The 21819-nt window shown below is 49.8% G+C and overlaps 1 protein-coding gene across 2 annotated transcripts in view; it reads right to left on the bottom strand.

Annotated features, from left to right (window-relative positions):
- Positions 1-10857: 10857 nt before the first annotated feature.
- The window catches only part of ELP3 (elongator acetyltransferase complex subunit 3), a 96938-nt gene continuing 85976 nt past the window's right edge, over positions 10858-21819 (bottom strand). For both annotated transcript variants that reach the window (XM_065681916.1, XM_065681915.1), the window contains exon 15: positions 10858-13354. In XM_065681916.1, coding sequence (XP_065537988.1) covers positions 13278-13354 — 77 coding nt within the window. In that variant the 3' untranslated portion in view covers positions 10858-13277. The remainder of the gene's footprint in view (positions 13355-21819) is intronic.

Raw genomic sequence — 21819 nt, 5'->3', positions numbered from 1 at the left:
CCCCAGAAGAGGTAACAAATGGACTACCCATAAGAGTGGTCCCCGAAAAGCTGTTGTGGAACCATATAAAAAGCTAATTCAAATGGTTAAATTAAACTTGACTTTGAATTTAGGAAATCCCTAGTCTGATAGCGCTCTGGCAGATGAAGCATGTGCAGCAACGACAGACATGATCGCTTTGAAGCTCATTCAGCTCTTGACACCTCTGCGCAGACAGGGCAATGGTAACTAGAAATGATCTCAAAATGGGGTCTGGACCCTTTGTGGGACACAGTCACCCTGTTCTGGAGAGCACTTTTGTCTTCTTGCAGGAGACAGGTCTGGCTTTGCAGCTCTATACCTGTAGTAGAGCTCAGCCTTACCTAATTGCAGTTGTTGCCTTGATTTAAATTCATCTTGGAGTCCTGGGGAATCATAACTCAGGACTGTAGGCTGGGATTACCTGTCTGCAGCTTTCAGTTGGCAATACTCTTCTGCTTTGCAGTGCTGCTGCTCTGAAGTAAGGTTTCTTCATCCTTCCCTTCCTCATCCTTCAGCTGCTGCTACTCTGCTTTTTGCCACTTCCAAGCACACTGATGTTCTTCCAGGGCTCTTTAGTTCACCCAGCTCTATTTTTCTGGCCTACAGATAGGTCTGTCACACCTGTGCAACACATGAGGAAAACTGCAGGGCACAGAAATGGCCCTTTACTCTTTTTCTGCCTTGTTTTGCTGTGCTGAGTCTCCTCACAGCTGCTGGGTATGTTTAGCTAGTTCACCTATGCTCTAATCACTTGAAACTCTGTGCTTTATAAATTAATAAAATGCTGTGGGGTTTTACTAATGTGTTTTAAAAGTATGGTAATAGCGAGCATCTCTTCAGAATAGTGTGAAACTCCTCCTTTTCTTTAAGGTACCACAAGTTAGTAAGTCTTACTCTAATACCTAGAGAACTGGTAAATGGATGTCTGCAATGACAGCCTCTAATTTAAGTGACTGCTTCTTAGGGAAAGGGGCGTGAGGGAGAATCCTGGAGCTGCTGTGTGTAACGCTCTGAAAACAAGCTCAGTATTCAGCAGTGATCTAAAGGGTAAATGTAACGTCTGTAACCAGGAGAGGAACAGAACAACACAGATCCATGGTATTCTCCCATTTCAAAAGCTGTATGGAGCTCATTAATAATTATATAGCTGAGAAAAAAGAAAAATACAGAGGTTTGTCGGAGTCCTACAGTTTGGGAATGGGGGATGGGAACTTTGTTAAATTCTGGATGTTGAGGAGAAAGTGAACTCCTTATGGAGTGGATGCTCCCCTCATGATGTGAGCATTGAGGGGTGCCCAAGGGATGCCCAGGTTTCATGCAGCACACCATAGGTGAATTGCTGAACAACCTGATGAGCCACTCCCTGGTGGTAGAAGGGTCAGAGGCTTTAAGTCTCTGGGTGGTTACTGAACAGTGGTTTAGAGCAGCCCTTGGTTCATGGAATTCCTGAACTGCTGTTCTGCTGCTCATGGAGCTACTCTCTCTAGTGCTCTGTTTGAACACAGGGTTTTTTTCTTCCATCTCCTGGGGAGACGGTGATGCTGCTATCCTCTGTCTCACCCTAATGTGCTGAACCCTGAATGTTGCTGCCCATCACTCACTCCTGTCCTGGTGAAGTACCTGGGTCTGGGTGACAACTGCTGCTTTGGTAACTGGAGGAAGGTGTCTGCCAGCAGTAACTGCTTATGTGGATTCCCATCTGAAGAAGAGAACAGCGATGTCAAGTGCATCCCAGGGCGACAGGGATGCATGTGGGTGTCTTGGCATCTGGCTCTTAGGACTCTGACACTTGATTTTTTGGTAGAATCACAGAATGGTTTGGGTTGGAAGGGACCTTAAAGCTCATCCAGTTCCAACCCCTGCCACAGGCAGGGACACCTTCCACTAGACCAGGTTGCTCCAAGCCCCGTTCAACCTGGCCTTGAACACTGCCAGGGATGGGGCAGCCACAGCTTCTCTGGGCAGCCTGTGCCAGGGCCTCACCACCCTCACAGGGAATTTCTTCTTTATATCTCATCTCAGTCTCCCCTCTGTCAGTCTAAAGCCATCTGCCCTTGTCCTGTCCCTGCAGGCCCTTGTCAAAAGCCCCTTCCATTTTTCTCATTGGCCCTTTTAGGTATTGGAAGCTGCTCTAAGGTCTCCCTGGAGCCTTCTCTTCTCCAGGCTGAACAAGCCCAGCTCTCTCAGCCTGTCTCCACAGCAGAGCTGCTCCAGCCCTCAGAGCATCTTCGTGGCATCCTCTGGTTTCACTCCTACAGTTCCACATCCTTACGTTGGGCCCCCGACCTGGATGCAGGACTATGGGAGGGGTCTCACCAGAGCAGAGTAGAGGGGGAGAGTCCCCCCCCTCGACCTGCTGGCCATGGTCCTGGTGCAGACTAGCATAAGGCTGGTTTTCCCTAGGTCAAAGCATAGGCAGTGGTGACTAAAGACATAGCACCCTTTCTTTAACCTGAGGTCATAATCTCTCTAGAAGGAAAAGAACAGAGAGAGACGTGGCTCTTGTGATTCAGTTTTTTATTTCAAGCAAGCAAACAGTGAAGAATCTTCGTCCTGCTTTGGTGGGGAAAAGTTCTCCATTTTCTTTCTCTCCTCTGCAATGAGCCTTATGTGCGGCAGCGTGGTTTGTTAAAACAGCCTCTCCGTGCTGGAGCTGTCCATCGAGACCGGCAGTTAAACTGATTGCTTTGGATTAAGGATGCTTCAGACTAGTTAATGTTTTTCAATGGGACAAATAACATCACTCACATTGATGCAGGATCGCTGGGGGCTGGATTTATCCAGGGAACAATTAAACACTGGCTACCGTTCCCGGTCAGCGTCAGTCAATACTGCTCTATTTTTCTCTAAAATCAAGCGTTGCCTCCGAATCATTCACTAGCAGAATCCTCCATTAATCATAAACCCCAGCACATCTCCCCAGACAGCAGAAGGGCTTTTTTTACCCTCTGCCTGTTAAACACTGCACTGGGGCTGGTGGTCTTATGGCTGCTGGGAAGCATTTTTTGGGACTAAATGCATGCACAAGGTCTGTTAATCACAAAGACTAATGAAGGTGCTGGGGCCGCCTGTCACCCAGCAGTTATATGCAGGCAACTGATGCGCAAATGGGTGGCTGGAAGTACAGAGCATCCCGAGGGGTACAAGGCAGCCTGTTGGATTAAGTGTCTCCTCTCAGCAGGGGCTCAGGTTGAGATAAGGAGAGCAGATTTGCCAACCTCTTCTCCAGGATGAGGAGGAGGAAGGACGGGTGGTGTGGACCTTGGTTCCAGTGAGAGCTGCAGGCCATGGCATCGGTGCTCCCTGAGTCATCAGCCAGAAATGTTCCCTTTGTGAAGGGTTTGGAGGAAGGATTTCATTTCTGCATGGCTGGGGAGGTAAGAATGAAGTTACCACGGAATCACAGAGTCACAGAATGGTTTGGGTCGGAAGGGACCTTAAAGCTCATCCAGTTCCAACCCCCTGCCACAGGCAGGGACACCTTCCACTAGACCAGGTTGCTCCGGCCTGGCCTTGAACACTGCCAGGGATGGGCCAGCCACAGCTTCTCTGGGCACCCTGTGCCAGGGCCTCACCACCCTCACAGGGAACAACTTCTGCCTAAGAGCTCATCTCAGTCTCCCCTCTGTCAGGTTAAAGCCATTTCCCTTTGCCCTGTCCCTACAGGCCCCCTTTAGGCACTGGAAGCTGCTCTAAGGTCTCCCTGAGCCTTCCCCAGGCTGAACAAGCCCAGCTCTCTCAGCCTGTCTCCATAGCTGAGCTGCTCCAGCCCTCGGAGCATCTTTGTGGCCTCCTCTGGACTCACTCCAACAGCTCCACATCCTTATGTTGGGGTCCCAGAGCTGGACTCAGGACTGCAGGGGGGGTCTCACCAGAGCAGAGGAGGAGAATCCCCTCCCTTGACCTGCTGGTCACGCTGCTGGTGATGCAGCCCAGGACACGGTTGGTTTTGGGCTCAGGCGCACACTGCTGGGTCATGGGGAGCTTCTCACTGACCAACTCCCCAAGTCCTTCTCCTCAGGGCTGCTCTCAATCCAGTCTCTGCCCAGCCTGTGTTTGTGCTTGGGACTGCCCTCACCCAGGTGTAGGACCTTGCCCTTGGCCTTGTTGAGCTCCATGAGGTTTGCACTGCCCGTCTCCAGCCTGTCCAGGTCCCTCTGGAAGTTACTGGCTTGTGCAGGTGCAGAAGGACGGGAACCACTCCCGGACTGACTGAATCTAGGGAAATACTTCTGGAAAAAATAAAGGAAAGTGGGAGAACCTGCAGCTTAACCACTGACGATGGACACAGGCTGTGCGCTAACCAAAACAGGTCGCACTGGAGCACCCAGTTCACATTAGCTGCTTCCCCTCTCATCCTAAGCTTTGAACGTGTTGCTGCTGGTCCATTACGTAGCCGCTGCCTTCCCCCAGCAAAGGAGGCTGTTTCCCCAGTGCATAAACCCCGAACGCTGTGTTTGAATTCAGTTTGTTAAGCATGTTCCAGGTACTCTCGCAGGCGAGGTGTAAAGGCACCAGTGAGCCACTGCTGACGTTGCACAGGAGCATCATTGAGAGGGTTTGAGAAGGTAATGAGTTTGTGCAGTTCAAGCTGTCACTCCCTGTTGTTCTTTCAAGCTTTTTCATACACCCTTAATTGATTTTGCTGAGGCTTTTTTGAAGTCAGAAGCAGTGATTTGATCCCTTTTAAACTTCCTTAATTCTCAAAGAGCTACAGGATCAGAGAAATCTATGTGAAATTGTTTTAAATGGAAATAATGGACAGTCTGCTGGTATTACTCACACCTCCTCAGTGCTCCTGCTCGGCACAGCCTTGCGCTCACCCCCTTTCCAAAGGGCTGTGTGCACAACAGCCTGGAGTGCAAAGGAGATGCTTTTCCTGGGAAGAGGGAAGTTGGAAGCCACCATCCTGTCGTGTGCTGATGGCCTCACAGGGGTGTAAAGCCCGAAAGACATCACCCCTTGTCCTCTTGCAGGTTCCCCCGAGAGTTTGGGGTTTAAGTTTGTGAGAAAGAGGTTCTGCCCCTCTGCTCTGGTGAGACCCCCCTGCAGTCCTGAGTCCAGCTCTGGGGCCCCACCAAAGGGTGTGGGGCTGTTGGAGTGAGTCTAAAGGAAGCCACAAAGATGCTCCGGGGGCTGGAGCAGCTCTGCTATGGAGCCAGGCTGAGAGAGCTGGGCTTGTTCAGCCTGAGGAAAAGGCTGCAGGGAGACCTTAGAGCAGCTTCCAGTGCCTAAAGGGGCTGACAAGAAAGCTGCAGAGGGGCTTTTGACAAGGGTGAATGGCTTGAAACTGCCAGAGGGGAGATTTAGATGATATTTTAGGCAGTGAAAGCAGGTATCTACAGAGCAATTTGTACACATGGACTTGACACTTTGTTGGGGCTTTTTAACCTTTTTCCCTTAAGCCAGCACCAACTTCTGCTGCAGCCGTGTGCTGGGTGAACTGAGCTGTCAGCTGGTGACTGAGCAGTCTCAGCCTTTTGCTTACACTGTAGACTGAGGCTGAACCCACCACGTTTGCCTTTCTGCCCACAATTATAAAGAAATTGGAAGAGGGAGATTAAAAAAACCCCATAAATCCAAGTGTGCTGCAGCAAGTTGAGAGCCACCAAAGCGGGTCTGTGGTGCGGTGCAGGGCCCGGCAGCCTTCGGTAGCGGTGCTGGGGATGAAATCCCGCACAGCCCCCACGCCAGCCAGCTGAGACGGGGAAGGGACAAAAGGGGAAGCAGGCAGCGGCGTCGATAAATCAATGCCAAACCACTTCTTTCCCATTCGGAAAAGGACTCGAGGCGAGCCCAAAGGTTTCGTGCCGCTGTTCAGCCGAGGTCTGCGTGGTGCTGCTTCACCTGCACTCTGTTTTTCCGACCCCCCGACTCTGTATTCTCATTAAGCAGCGCTGATGAGCACAGCCGGATCGTGACTGCTCTATTTTTTAACATCAGGCTCCTCTCCGCCTCCTGCTTCTCTCGATTTAATTCTCTCCCTTTCCTCCAGACCCGCCGCAGAGTCCCCGGCACGATGCTTATTGCACCGGAGGCAGGAGGCGGCCCCTGCTGCCGCCGCACCGAGGATGGGAGCGGGGAAGGCAAACAAGAGCTGAGTGGCAGGAGGAGATTGATCCTTGAGAGCAGGCCGGCTCCCAGCGCTGCTGGCCGCACGGAGAGGGGACCCGGAGTCCTGGGGTGCTGCTGGGTTACTCACCCGTTTTGCTTTCTCTGTTTCCCTTTGGGTTCCTTTTTCCCCGTTCCCTTTTCCAATAACGAACACAGCTGCTGGGGTCTCACGGAGCAATGGAGCGAAGCACAGGACGCCGGTGTAGCTGGGCGCAGGATGTGCCGAACTAGGATCTGAAAACAGATATTCTTGTGTTCTCCCCAAACTGAGCAGCAACTAATCCGCAAAATGCATCCCCTTCAAATGCAGAGTCACTGAACGGTTTGGGTTGGAAGGGACCTTTAAAGCTCATCTTGTTCCAACCTCCTGCCATGTGCAGGGACACCTTCCCCTAGACAGGGCTGCTCAAACAGGGGCCTGTCAATCAGATGTAAAAATTACCAGTAAGATTAATGACAGCGGAGCAGCTGAGCTGCTCATACTCTGCTTCACCATGGTTATCTCAGTGTTGGAGTCTTCTTGGTTTACGGTTCAGTTCCTGTGATGGTGATGCTTCACCTTGGGCATCTTAGGCTTGAACACCTCAAATTTTTGAGGTATATCCCAGCTCCTCCTGTATTTCAAGCTTCCTGCTGCTGCTGCTGTTAGACTGTGGTGCTCCACCTTCTCCTGGATCCTCTTCTCCTGGAGCCACCTCTTCCACCCTGTAGGAGTGTCTAGAGTCCTTCAGCACCATGCTCTGCCAAAAGCCACTGGCACATCAGGTCCTGCGGCTCCCTAAAGAGACTGTTGAATCAATGTGCTCCTTGCGCCTGACCTGGGTTGCACATTCACAGCTACCCACATAGCTCTGAGGGACAGGAACCACTCCTGCCTGAAAAGCTACAGGCAGTGAGAGCAGGTATCGCACCAGGGCGACCAACAGGTAGCCTTGGGCAGCAAGGAGACCTGCTGGAGGTGTCCACAAGTGGGCTTGTGCTGGGGAGAGGGAACGGGGTTGTGCAGGTGCTGTGGTGGATCTGGGTTTTATTTTGCTGCAGAGGGTGATGTCCACCAGGTCCTCCAAGGCTGGGCACCAAAGCAGAGGGGCTCAAACATGCCTCAGCAGTGTAGGCACTGAATCGTTATGGTTGGAAAAGACTCTTTAAGATTAACCCAGCACTGCAAAGTCACCACTAAACCATGTCCCCAGGTCTGGACATCTAAATACCACTAGGGATGGCGACTCTGCCACTGCCCTGGGCAGCCTGTTCCACTGCTTGACAGCCCTTTGGGTGAAACGATGTTTTCATGGGTCTGATGCTGCCCCTGACAGGGTCCGAGAAGTCCCAGGTAGCAGCAGTCCCACACCCTCATCAGGGTTCTTCTCCCAGCAGCTCTCCTGGGCAAAGATGGGCTTATGCCCATGGCCATGTGGAAGCGAACCCCATCTCTGCAGCCCTTGTGCTTACAGCGAGAGGCGCGCTGAGCAGGCACATTTCTAATCGCTCCAGCACTACCAAGGCAGGGGCAGAAGATAATTTAAAAGCAATGAGGAAAAGGCATATAAATAGAAGAGAAATATCAAAGCTGGCAGAGCTGCTTTTCACGTCAGAAAGCACAAGACTACAGCAAGGAGATCATGGTGTGAGCCCTGGTGCTCTGGCCTCAGGCAAGTTATTACTGCTCGAGCTGCACCTGAGCTCCATGGCACCCACGTGCCACGTCTTGGCTGTGTCGAATCGCAGGCAGGCAGAGAACACCGGTGTCCCAGAAAGGGAGAGCGGGAGAAAGGCAACAGGCTAAAACTAATGCAGAGAAGGGCACGACTCACCTCTTCCTCCTCCTTCAAAGAATTTTAGCCTGGTCACCACTGTTTGCCCATGAAAGGAGAGAGCAGCCTCCATTAACAGCTTGCTTTCTTTATGCCTGCTTGCTTATTTTCCTCATGGGCTGTGAAGGACCTAGGCACAGGCAGAGGAACACCACCCGCGTTCCTGCTCTTGCTTGAAAGCATCACCCTCAAAGCCCCATTGCCTGCCTGAGGCTGCGATGGGTCACTGAGCACAAGGGATGCAGCACCAGCACTCGCTCCACAGCAGTGACCTGAATCCTTCCTCGGCACCATCCTGATCCAGAGCAAGGGAATTTGGGGCATTCCCAGCCCAGGTTGTATTTGCACAGGTGTGAGATCAGCCACAGCCCTCAGGCTGTTGGGGCTGATGAGCAAATTGCATTCTCTTGACTTTTTTCATCTTTTGAACAGTTGTGTAAGGCTGTGTCTGCTTAATCGACCCTGTGTCCTGGGTTCAGCAGGAGCAGTCATTTTCCTCCTTCTTAGTAGCTGGTGCAGAGCTGTGTTCTGACTTCAGGCCTGGGAACAGAGCTGATAACACAAATGTTTTACTCTGACCAAGGACTTTCTGAGCCTCATGCTCTGCCAGGGAGGAGGGGAGGCTGGGAGGAAGCAGAGACAGGAACAGGACACCTGACCCAAACTAGCCAAAGAGGTATTCCATACCACAGCACGTCAGGCCCAGGAGGTAACGGGGAGTTACCCGGAAGGGCAGGGACTGCAGGGTTGGAGGAGGTATTGGTTGGTGCTTGGCTGGGGGGAGTGGGGCGAGTTATTGGTCGGCTGGTGTTGAGGTGTTGTATTCTTTCCTCTTGTTATTTCCCTTATCATTATCATCATTGGTGGTAGCAGCAGTGATTTGTGTTATACCTTAGTTACTGGGCTGTTCTTATCTCAGCCTGCGGGAGTTGCATTCTTTCAGATTCTCCTCTCTGTCCCTCCTGGGGGGGGGGAGTGAGTGGGTGAAGGAGCTTTGTGGTTGGGTTTAAACCACGACACCCTGTTCCCATCCTGAAGGGAGAAGGAGCTGCAGCTCGTCAATGTGAACCACCCTGGGGTGTGTGTGGATTTTGGTGAGGGTTTTTTGGTGTTTCTTTTTGTGTTTTCCATCCAGGAGGCTTCAGTAAACTCTTCACTGATCTTCCACCAAGTCCTGTGTAAAAGAACCTGGGCTTGGCCACTTAAGGCAACGCTGTCTGCACTTACTCTACCTCAAATTGGAGGATGATTCATGACCACACAAGACAGACTCATTTCAGGGGCTGAAGTGCAAAGGCTCCTGGATTTCAAAGCCACTCTCCCTTTCACAGTTAATTACAGGATGCTCTTAGCTGATTTCCTACACGATAGCTCTGTAAGAACCATGTACCTGTACTGGAATGGATGCTGCTCTCATGGAGGAAAAAACCCAACCCAAACCCCAACGTAATAACCTAAAGTACAGGTAAGAACTCAGCTGTGCATCTGGATCCCTCCGTGCTCCCCAGTTTGTTATTTGGACACCCGGCTCCTCACTGTCACCCCATGTTAATGAGGCCTAGCTCAAGAAGTGGCCACAAAGCTTCAAACATCACTATGGGAAGGATCAAGGTAAGAAGGACATGGAGCTGATGGAGGGAGTCCAGAGGAGGCCACGAAGATGCCCGGAGGGCTGGAGCACCTCTGCTATGGAGACAGGCTGAGAGAGCTGGGCTTGTTCAGCCTGCAAGAGGCTCCAGGGAGACCTTAAGAGCAGCTTCCAGTGCCTAAAGGAGCTACAGGAAACCTGGAGAGGGGCTTTTGACAAGGGCCTGTAGGGACAGGACAAGGGGGAATGGCTTTAACCTGACAGAGGAGACTGAGATGAGCTCTTAGGCAGAAGTTTTTCCCTGTGAGGGTGGTGAGGCCCTGGCACAGGGTGCCCAGAGAAGCTGTGGCTGCCCCATCCCCGGCAGTGTTCAAGGCCAGGTTGGACGGGGCTTGGAGCAACCTGGTCTAGTGGAAGGCGTCCCTGCCCGTGGCAGGGGGCTGGAACTGAATGAACTTTAAGGTCCCTTCTGACCCAAACCATTCTGTAATTCTATGACCTGCACAGCCCCTCTCCTCCCGTAGGGTATTTGTGCCTCCCAGTTTTTGGCAGCTAAAGATGTCTGAAATCTTACCAGACTTGTTGGCTTTTTAAATGTTCCTGCCCACTGTACTTGAAACACAAGAAAGCATGAAATCCTGCAGGACAGCTTTAGAGGGAAGCATGGTTTTTGCTCTTCCCTCCTGGCAGCCAAACCACAGGCAGCAGCAGAACGAGCTGCAGGAAATGATCCTGCCTGAACTTATGTTCAGGCAAGCTTCCCTGAACTTACGCTCAGGCAACCGCAGACCCCATAAACCACAGTAAAGCCTCTGGAAAATCCACACTCACCTGCTCAGATGTCCCTCTCCCTGCCCCCCATAGGTGAATAACACATCCATGGTATTTTTAAACTTGGGCAGCCACTCAAAGGGCGAGAAGCTGCAGCTCAGGCTCCCAACCCAGGACCTCTCCTTAAACCAGCGCAGCTCTGGGGCCATCCCTGGCTGCCACATGAGGTTTGCTTATGCCATGGCCAGGAAGAGCCATGGCCTGAGACCCCATCCTGAAGCGCAGTGGTGTGCAGAGCAGCACCAGCCAGGACACATGCCAGGAACATGCATTGGAGGAACTCCCTGTCCCTGGCAGAAGCACTGGGGCTTGGAGAGAAGTACAAACCAGCCATTCATTTGGCTGCATTTATATCAAACGGACAAATCAATACACCACACTTCAAAACAGAGCTGAGCCTGTGCAGACAAGCCCAGAGAGTTTCACAGCAGCTGAGCAAGTGCAGCACGAAATCACCCCAGAAAGAACACACTAATGGGAAGCTACAAATACATCACCCCCCAAAACTGCTTTATTTCTTGATAAAGCTGTTCTCACACCCAAAACACATTGGCCTTAAAAAACAAGAAATAAACGTATCCGCTACATCCCAGATTTGCTGGAGGGCCACGCTTTCAGACGCACGGAAATGGTAAGCGTTTCCGGCCAGTACCTGGAAAAAAACTGGGCTGTCAGAGCTGGGAGCGTCAGAGTGATTCATAATTATGTCAGTGGCACCAGTACAACAAATTCTGTGGAAAATCTCAAGGATTCTGCACAGAAATTGCATCTCCTCTCCCCATGTCCCTGTCCATCTCCTCTCTTTGTACCATGTCAGAAGCTTAATGTGCCCCATTTACCAGTGTCTTGGAGGATGGAAAAAACCCAGCTCAACAAATCAAGAAGCATGAGCTTCCATCTCCCTTCTTTAAATCAAACCTCCGCACAGGGCAGGAGCCTCAAACACACTCAGGGCTCGGTACCAGCACGCTGCTCTGTGGTTTGTCACTCCCCAGCCCTTAAACAGGACACTGGCATTCACCTTCAAGAATAACACATTTATTACCAGGTATTTGGACTCTCCTTTTCCATACGTGTGCCGCTTGTGCGTCAGCAGCCGTCAGCACGGTTCTGGCCGCTGACCCTGCAAGCTGCGGGGCAGGCGCAGCAATAGATCATGGCGGCAGAATCGCATTCCCTGCGTGGCACCGCTGCCATGACAGCTTTCCTCCCTGAGCCCCTCCTCCTCTGGGTTAATCACGTGTGTCTGAGCACTCCTGACTGCAGAAGCTTCCAGAAGGCTCCTGACAGAGTCATTTATTAGAGCAGCACCCTAAATGTCAACTTGCTCTGCAAGGCGCTATGCTGGTTTTGATTGAAATACAATAAAAGAAGTGGATGAGGTCAGGGCTTCCGTTGTTGTTGTTACATCGAGCAGGCAGCCCCAGGCCCGCTGCTTTGGGAAAGCCTGAATCACGGGTGTCAAAGGACACTGCATGTCCTGGAACGTCCCCACCCCACCAAAGGGCTGTGGAGAGGGATGCAAAGTGCTGAGCTCTTCATCCAGGGTCACAGCTCACTCTGACAACCCGCCTCACTCTGCAAAAATAAGCTTTAATTCTGTCATTCCTGACAGAATTCCTGATGTCTGGAAAAGGCAACCATCTTCAAGGAGGACCAGGATCTGAGGAGCTACAGGGCAGGGAACTTCACCTCTTCGCTGGGAGAGCTGGGGCCCAAATGCCCCCCAAGGCCCTTTCCTGGTGTGGGATGGAGAGGGGAAGAGAGAGCTGGGAACAGCCAGGAGGGATCCCCCATGGACTGATCATGGCTGAGCAACCCTGCTGCCTGCTGTGATGAGATGATGGATGTTGTGCACTGTGACATTTCCAGAGCTTCTGACACTGATGCCACATGGCAACCTCATGCGCAACCTCAGCTATGGGCTGGAGAAGGGGTGGATCTGGAGCTGGAAATATAGGCTAACAAAATGAAGTGGAGACCACCAAGATGGTTGTGGCATTGGAGTACATGATGTGCAGGGAGAAGCTTGGAGACCAGAATCAGACTTCCCAGAAGCTCACAGCAACAGGCTGAGAGGCAACAGACAAGCTGAAACACTGCAAACTCCAATTAGGAAAAACTTCTTCAACATATGGGTGGTGGTCAAATATTGGAACACGGACCTAGATGCTGTGGACTCTCCAACCATCTCCATCGCTGGAGATACTCAAGCATTGCCACCCTGATCTAACTGGACCTGCTCTAGGGTTGAACTAGAGACAGCAGATCCCTTCTAACCTCAGTTACTCCATGGCTGTGTGTCACCACAGAGAGTCAGTTTAAGTTTTAATCTCAGTTCCTACAGCCAGCAAAGTGGCTTCTGATCCTCACAGTCTCCTACTGTAAGATGATCAAATGGCATCCCTTGGGATGGACAGAAAGCAGCCAAGCCCAGCATAAATGAATACACACAGAGAAAGAATTAATTCATGTTGCAGAATAGCCCACATGGTTTCGGGGCTGAATCATTAAAAACCCACTGACAGCATCACAGAAGTAACAGAAGTTTTTCCTCACTAGGCTGTTCAATAGTGTCCCCACATTCAGAGCTCTCAGCTCACCCATGCTCAGTCAGTCCTCTGCTGAAAGGCCTCAGAGCTCTCCAGAGGTATGGCAGGCTTACACACGTAATGACACAAGTGGAACATCCCCAGCCTCTCCTGGGGCAATGGGCAGAGCTCAGAACTGATCACCCAAGAAGAGATGTCCCATTTGCTGCCGTGGGCTCTGGCATACTCAAGTCCTTTGCAGTTGGCAGGCTTTGATTTTTAGCTTACGTCTGTCTTCTTGAGCTGCCTCTGCATGATGAGTCTTGTCTCCTCACCTCTCCTCCCAGCAGCTGGTCAGGGTGAGGACCTCCTGGGGCGTCAGTCCAGCTTTTTCACCATGTAAGGCCCTTCCAGCTCATAGCCAATCTTCCTGTAGTAGTTCCTTGTGCCAACACCTGTGAGGAGAGCAACAAAGAGGTTTAACTCAGTGCAATGCAAACAAGCTGGGGAAGCCAAGGCCTAGCAGGAAAGTCACTTCCATGGAGGGATGGTGCCGAAAGGCACTTGGCCTCTCCGAAGAGTCGGCACCACGGCTCCCTGTGCTGGAGCAGGGGTGTTTACTTGTTAGCATTTGGACTAATTATGGTGTTTTTAAGGGATGAAACACAGGAACACAGCTGTTTTAGCTGCCCTGAATCATGCATCCCATCCTTTGTCCTGAGAAAGGTTTTGAGCTGTGAGGGAGAGAGGAATCAACATGGGAACAACTGTGAAATGTGAGTTCAGAGTACCCTGGGTATAACAAAACCCAAAGACAGGCTCTTGAGAGGAGGCAGCGCAGCTGCAGGCATCATTACCAGGAACTGAAGGGCTCTAAACCCCAACAAGCTCTGTCCAACAGCTCCTAGAAATGAGCTCAGCTCCACTTCAGATAGACAAGTGCGCTCTGCAGCCACAATCTAATTTCCTCATTGAAAAGGCTGGCTCCGAACACCTCAGTTCTCCAACAGCCTCTTCCCTCTCCTTCCTCTCTTAATGAGATCCCACAGCATCCATGCCCAGGGTGAGCTCAGCCACACTGACCTAGGCTGCCTTTCCTGCAGCAGCATCCTGCGGCAGGACAAGTCCAGGACAGCAGCCTTCGCCCTCACCTTATCTAATTACTCACAGATGCAGACATTAGTCATCAAGGGAGGGAGGAGGAATTCAGCATCATGGCATCATTGTCAGTGCATCTGGTGAGCAGGGACAGAAGGACAGATAGGACACGGTTCTCCATCAAGAAAAGCAGCCCCTCTTCCTTCTAATCTCATCCCTCCAGCCAGTTCCTGGAAACTGCCGTGCTTGCAAATGGCTCTCCAGGAACTGAATAGGCTGCATCTCTTGTGCAGGGAGTGACCGGGTGCAGCTGGTAACCCCTTCCTGACCACTCACTGCTGCAGCAATTTACCCATTGCTGCTTTGACAAGATTTGTTTAAAATAGCCCTAATTATTTCCTGAATGCAAGCTACAATTGCTTCTGAGTGGCTTAAGCACCACAGTTCCAGGCAAGTCCCCATCCAACTTCCTAGAGAAGAATTATGTTAATTTAAAGTACCAAAAAGACACCTGAAACCCAGACATGAGATGTCCTTAGCATGACCAAGGTCAAGGGAGGTGATTCTCCTCCTCTGCTCTACTCTGGTGAGACCCCACCTTGCAGTGCTGTGTCCAGCTCTGAGGCCTCCAATGTAAGGAGGACATGGACAAGAGGGAATGTCTTTAAACTGACAAGAGGGGAGATTTAGGTTAAATATTACAAAGAAGTTTTTCCCTGTGAGAGTGGTGAGGCCCTGGCACAGGTTGCTCAGAGAAGCTGTGGCTGCCCCATCCCTGGCAGTGGTCAAGGCCAGGTTGGATGGGGCTCGGAGCAACCTGGTCTCGTGGGAGGTGTTCCAGTCTGTGAGTTTTAAGGTCCCTTTCAGCCCAAACCATTCTGTGGTTCTATGATGTCCTCCTGCCCCTCACTCCAGCTGAAGCTGGGAAGAAATTGAAAACCCACAAAGAACGGCAAACTGGGGAACACTTGGGCAAATTTACTTCAAAGTAGTTGCAAAGCCCCTGTGACATCGCAGCAGAGCACCATTCTCAACTAAAACTGGTGCCGTGGTTTAGTGTGAGATGTCCCTGCCCATGGCACGGGGGTTGGAACTAGATGATCTTAAGGTCCTTTCCAACACTACCTCTTCTATAATTCTGTGATTCTATGAAAAACATCCCAAGGGGATTTCAAATTCACTTAGACGCAGCTTGAACCTGAAGCCAAGTAAAAACCCAAGCGCACTGTGCACATGTCCACTTCCTTCTTTGTGAGCTTTTCCCAGGAGGGTTTGGATTTCTGACCTGGAGTAAATAAATTATCATCTTTAGCAGTATCTGGCCTAAAAAACGTCTTCTGGGTTGACAAGAAGAGATGCTGGGGGATGACATACGAATTTTGTCAGTAAAACAGTAAAGCCACCCATCCATGGCCCAGAACAACTTGGTTCCAAGGATTAGCGAAATCTAAAGCTGAAGAAGACCCCTCTTGAAGTTAAAGGACCACTGAGTACTTCGGCTGATGTTTTTAAAAACACCTTGATCAGAGTTATTTAACACTCCCCCTTTTTTCCCTAAAGCACTTGGGAAACATATGGATTTTAATGAAGGCAGGTTAGGTTGCGTCAGAGCATCCGAGAGTGCTGCCTCCATTAATCTCTGAGCTGTTAAGTGGCACTAGTTAAGTGCCAAGTCTTCCTCGTTTGAGGGCAATGGGTTCAATCCATTAACAAGAATGATGATGCAGTTGGCCAGCCCTGTGCCCCAGGGGTCCCACACTGTGGCACTTCGCAAAGCATCTTGGTCATCATCTCAGCCCTGCTTACGAGTAACTTCTTGCATAAAATTACTGCAACAGGAAAGTCTTCCATGAAGAGGAAGTCTCAAGCTGAGGGCTGCATGTAAAGATACAGCATGGTTTCCCTGCTACCCAGCTCTAACTTGGGATGTCTCGTGAGCTCCAGCGCGGCAGGAATGTTTTCTAGGCAAGAAGCTTTTGAAGCCAAAAGCTCTCCTCAAGACACCTGTGTTTGGTTTGTGTGGTGAGGTTTTGACAGCACAGGGGCTATAGGGATGGCTTCTGTCAGAAGCTGCCAGAAGCTTCCCCCATGTCCAACAGAGCCAACGCCAGCCGGCTCCAAGATGGACCCACCTCTGACCAAGGCTGAGCCCATCAGTGACTGTGGCAATGCCTCTCGGATAATGTATTTTAAAAGGGTAAAAAGTTACTGAGGAGGAGCAACTTCAGCCACAGAGAGGAGTGGGAACATGCGACAGGAACAGCCCTGCAGACCCAAGGTCAGTGAAGAAGGAGAGGAAGAGACACTCCAGGTGCTGAAGCAAAGATTACCCTGCAGCTCGTGGTACCGCCCATGGTGAGGCAAGCTGTGCCCCTGCTCATGGTTTCTCTGCCCATGGCAAGGAGTTGGAACTAGATGAGCTTCGAGGTTTCTTCTAACCCAACCCATTCTGTGGAAATGCCACAACGTAAGCACTGCTAAATGGAATAAAAGATTCGTAGGACACTAATAACTGCCTGTAACTCATGCAGAGGGAATCCATCCTCACAAACCTTTCTGTTGTGAGATTATCACAACTTTGTATGGATGAAAAGTCCAAAAAACCCGAAGTCACAAAACTACGCTGCTGGCTTGTGATCCCAAGCAGAATATCACCATGCAGTCCTAAAAAATCAGAGCAGCAGCTATTAAAACAATATGCTGTTTCATCTGCTCACAAGCCATTCTGCGGGTAAATGCTGAAGAAGACACTTTCATGCCCAGCATGCTCTCAATACTTGTCCATTAAGCATACCTGAAAGGAAGGGCTCAATGGCACTGGTTCTCTTCCCAAGGTTTTGCTGCTCTAATTTACAGCAAACATACCATAGAGCTGGTGGGACCTGTTCAGGCAGCTCTTCCCACTGCTCCAAGTCACGCTGCTGCTTTCCATTGGAAAGACACATCATCCAAGAAATACCACAAAAGAGGTATCACACAGGAGTGGACAAGTAAGGTCAAAAGCTGGCTCAAGAAGCCTTTTGAGTTTTCAAGCCCAAATTTGCTGCATTCCTCATTTTGGGTCTTTAAAATGGGGTTTTAAATTAGAAACATCCCATCTCAAGCTGTGCAGGAGAGCTTAGTCTGAACTCCGCAAAGCAGATTTCAACCAGCCACTTCCAGATTCACCAATGGTGATTTGGTTGAAGGGCAAGGGCTCTAATCACACTAGCCTGGATGGAAACCTGTGGCCAGGGGCCAGCTGAGGCTTTTTGGACATGTCCCTCATCGCAATCTTCAAATGACACAACCTCTGGCAACAGCTGCTGGTTTATTTAATTACCTTTTGTTCTCTTCTTTTGGAAGCACCCCAATAATGGTGAGGCCTACTGATAAAACCCCAAACCTGGCTGTGGACTGTAACACTTAAACCTCAGAATTAATTAAATACATTTTAAAAGTCTGCCTGTAGCAGGGGATGGAGAAAAGTGACCACAGTTTCAGGGTGAAACACTCTTCTAGCCCAGCAGGATGGCAGAAATCAGATTTCACTGCCCATGTGCAGCAAACCCCTGCCTGTGACCTTTTCCATGCAGAGCCCATAAATCTACCCTTCTGACTCAGCCCTGCCACACAGAAATACTGCGATGCAGCATCCGAGGCTGAGTATCCTCAAAGATTTCTCCACCACGGCTCACTAGTCCCAGAACTAAGTGAAAACGAGACATTTTTCAGGATCATTAAAGAACTACTAATAGTTCATAAAATTTCCATAGCAGAGACTTACTGAGGCACACGAGAGACTTATCTCTATGCAGGCCTCCACAGCTTTCTGCAGTGACTAAAATCTTTTCTGAAGATGCACAGCCAAGGCATATCATGTCTTGCAGCTTCCTTCCCCCTCAAAATACTTTTCAGAAGCAGTTAGCAGGGCCCTGTGTGCCGGGCAGTCAGCCTGAGTCAGCTGAACTTCCCAAACTGCTTTTATCTATTAACTTGTTGGCTGCAATTCTGGTGATAACGAAGCCTTTCCAGTTGTTTTTTTTTGGGGGAGTAACTACCTGGCTTGGTGCTTTGCCTGAGGAAGGGAGAGCCCTGGACTCTGTGCAGACACCCAGATCATCTGTAGGACCTCTGGCAAATAGGACTGTCCTTCAAGGGTGCTGAGAAAAGGATTTGTGACTAGTGCAGGCAACAGGAGAGGAAAGGGTGATGCTACATTCACCAAAGTGATATGGACTTCACCTGGAATGAGCAGTGAGTCTCAAGTTGGCTGCAGTGGTTTGGGATGGCCACAGCTTCCTCCCTTGGCTGCTCTGTTGCTGTGTGCACAGCCATGCCCTATGAGGGGAATGCTCTGCCACAGTTGGAATATAGTTTTGTGGTTTTGAAAAGGCACAGAGAAGGAAGCAACAAATGCTTCTGCAGTCACCCATAGTACTTCCACGGACATCAATAAAACTCAGCGATGGCAAAGAGCCAGGCAGAAAGCTGGAAGCTGCCGCTGCCACGGGACACACCATAAACATCTGTGTTTTCAACACAGCTAGAAAAGCGAAAAAAGAAAACAAGAGCTCTGAGAGAATCTGCTTGGCCTCCAAGTGTGCCTCCCATGATCAGACCAAGGCTGCCAAAGCATTAAGAGGACTTAAAGGCCATCATTCAGAAATCACAAAGTCACATTTTAAAGTCCTTCAAGATAGGGGTCGGGTGACTCGGAGCCTGACGTCAGTGGTGAGTGAGCAAACAGAACCCTCTTTTTACCATGGGTCTTGTTGGAGACTCAGGCTACTAAAAGAGAAGTTTTAGGAGATTTTTAATACTGCCTGTGTTGACCCCCACCAAGTCCAAGAAGAAACCTCACCAGCTGTCCAACAAGTGCCTTCTGAAACCCACTGCTATCCAAAACCTCAACTTTGTGCAGGACTTCAAAGCAAAGCCAACACTGACTGGAGCTTGGCAGCCACTTGGGCAAGTGTTCAGATCTAGCGTGGGAGCAGGCCCTTGCTCTTCCAGTTGGCAGAACCTGTTTATATGAGGAAGGGTCAAAACTAGTGTTCCAAGTCCATAACAGCAGTAGGAAAATAATGTTTTCTTGTCTCTTGTGTACTGGTTACTGACTGAAAAACCACACACCACATTTCTGTGCTGATGCATGAGTTAAGAATGTAAAGCAGATCCATCCACAACCTCCAATGAGTTTGCTTTGGCATTTACACTTTTCATAGTGCTGAATTTTACCTCCAGGAAAAACATGAGGCTGTCTCATGTGAATCCCTACCAACCAACCGCCGAGAACAGTAACGATGGGGAAAAGGCAAAGGACTGGAGATAACCAAAAAGCCTTATCGGCACTGAGGAAACAGGAAACAACAATATTCTTAACACTGCTGAGAAAACCTGGGCACGTCAGAGCACTCAGCAAAAAGTGATTAATTTAAGAAACCAAGGAACAATCCTTACATCTATCCCTGAAGCACAGCTTCTTGTTTTTTTTTTTAAGGATTAGATAATTGGCACTCATTTCCTGACAGTTCCTAAAGATACTGGGAGATAAAAATCCTCTGAAAATTACAAGGAGAGGCTTTTGGAAATGTTACCCAGTATCTTACAAATTATGATGCTCCCAATTTTCAAATTCATCTAGACAGAAAGCTCAGACTTGTTCACTTGTCTTTTAAAACAACAGATTCTGTGCAGAATTACTGAGCACTACCAGAACTCTGGCAGCCATCAGAAAACATAATCCAGGCAATGTGAACAGAAAACAGAAATATGTTTTGGGTTTTTTATAAAGATAAATGAAAATATTTTGATTTCATAAATCTGCTGTAAAATCAGAGCACTGGAAACTCTTTCTGAGGTTGTTTTGCACCCATAGGCACGTCGCAGTGCCAGGGTCTGAAGCACCAGGGTCTGAGAGAGACCCCCAACGTGTTTCAACAGTCTCTGAAGGGACTAAATGGCAGGATGGGAGAGTTCAGTGTTTCACAACCTCCTCCTGCTGCATCAACCACAAAGGGCTAATTAGTGCTGCAGTTAAAGATAGGTCTAAATCCCAGCTCCATATACTTACATGATTGTTAATATCGCTGCATGTGAAGCATTCCGTAATCGTTTCACTAGTAAGGGCTAAAGGAGTAGCAGAATCGAACCTACAAACAGCAACTGTGCCTGACCTGTATTTAGTCTGTGTGTGGCTGTTTGCTGGACCAGGAAGAGAAATCCACATGCGAAAGCCTCTGTTTTTTTCTCTCAAATGTAAGTTGTGTTTCCTTCCTGCCCAGATTGCTCCCCAGAGATTTCACATTACTGTTTTCACAACACCTCTGTCTAGCAGAGAGGGGCTGTCATCGCCCTGGCCCAGGAGAAGAGCCAAGATCCCAGCAGCTGGGCAATTCATCTGAAATCATAGAATCATAGAACACAAAGCAAGTCTGCGATAAAAAAGAGTTTTGAAGCCTGGGTCTCTCTCCATCAGCTCAGCAACTCACTTTGCTACTGCAAAACACCAATAGCCTTTTGGATTTGGAATCGGATTAGTTTTGAAGCCATGACCCACAAGATGAAAGCCCTGAATATTCCCAGCCTCCCCTGAAAATCCGATCCTTGTTCTGTTCAAATTCACTCCAGATTTACTGCAAACACAAAGAGATGCAGCCTCTGACAGAGCTGAGCCTTTCTCCAACTCATGGCCAGCTCCTGGGTTTGATAAATAAAAATGAAGGAAGAAACCACACTACATAAATAGCACAGGAGACCTTTAATTCTCCCCTTTGCAGCTTACTCTTTATACGCTACAGATTAACTTAACTCAGTTTTTATCTAGGATGGCTTGACATGGTCTATGACCTGACCAATTTGATAAAGATTTTCTTTACCTTTTAAATCTCCCACATGAAAGGCAGCATCCCTCATTTCTCATAGGATAATGGAATCACATAATCATTTGGGCTGGGGGGGACCTTGAAGCTCATCCAGTTCCAACCCTCCTGCCACAGGCAGGGACACCTTCCACTAGACCAGGTTGCTCCAAGCCCCATCCAACCTGGCCTTGACCACTGCCAGGGATGGGGCAGCCACAGCTTCTCTGGGCACCCTGTGCCAGGGCCTCACCACCCTCAGAGAAGAACTTCTGCCTAAGAGCTCATCTCAATCTCCCCTCTGTCAGGTTAAAGCCATTCCCCCTTATTCTGTCCCTACAGGCCTTTGTCAAAAGCCCCTCTCCAGCTTTCTTTTTGGCCACTTTAGGCACTAGAAGCTGCTATAAGGTGTCCCTGGAGCCTTCTCCAGGCTGAACGAGCCCAGCTCTCTCAGCCTGTCTCCATAGCAGAGCTGCTCCAGCCCTCCGGGCATCTTCGTGGCCTCCTTTGGACTCAATCCAACAGCTCCATGTCCTTCTTATGTTGGGGCCCCAGAGCTGGACACAGGAGTGCGGTGGGGGTTCTCACCAGAGTGGAGCAGAGGGAGAGAATCCCCTCCCTCAACCTGCTGGTCACACTGCTGGGTCATGTTGAGCTTGTCACTGACCAACAGCTTCAGTCCTTTCAAATAACCATCTCTTATCTAGCAAATGAGGTCCCCACATGCACTCCTGGTTCAGCCTGACCTCCCCCCATTCCCAGCTGCAGAGGGAGCCTCAGCAATTACTTTAGAGGAACCACCTCAACTTTAAAGGTTAACGTGATCTCTGATGAATCCTTCTGTAACAGAGCAGTGACACTGACTCACCAGCAATCTCAAGGGACATTTGGGGACACTGGCTTTGCAGGCCAGTTCTAATTTGCTGGGGTAGATTTGCCAAACACCAAAACCACTTTAACAGGGCAAATTTCTGCAGCGA

Source organism: Lathamus discolor, chromosome 5 (assembly GCF_037157495.1).
Source record: "Lathamus discolor isolate bLatDis1 chromosome 5, bLatDis1.hap1, whole genome shotgun sequence".
Lineage (NCBI taxonomy): Eukaryota > Metazoa > Chordata > Aves > Psittaciformes > Psittacidae > Lathamus > Lathamus discolor.
Note: the sequence above shows the minus strand (reverse complement) of the source record. Positions and strands in the feature narration are given on the sequence as shown.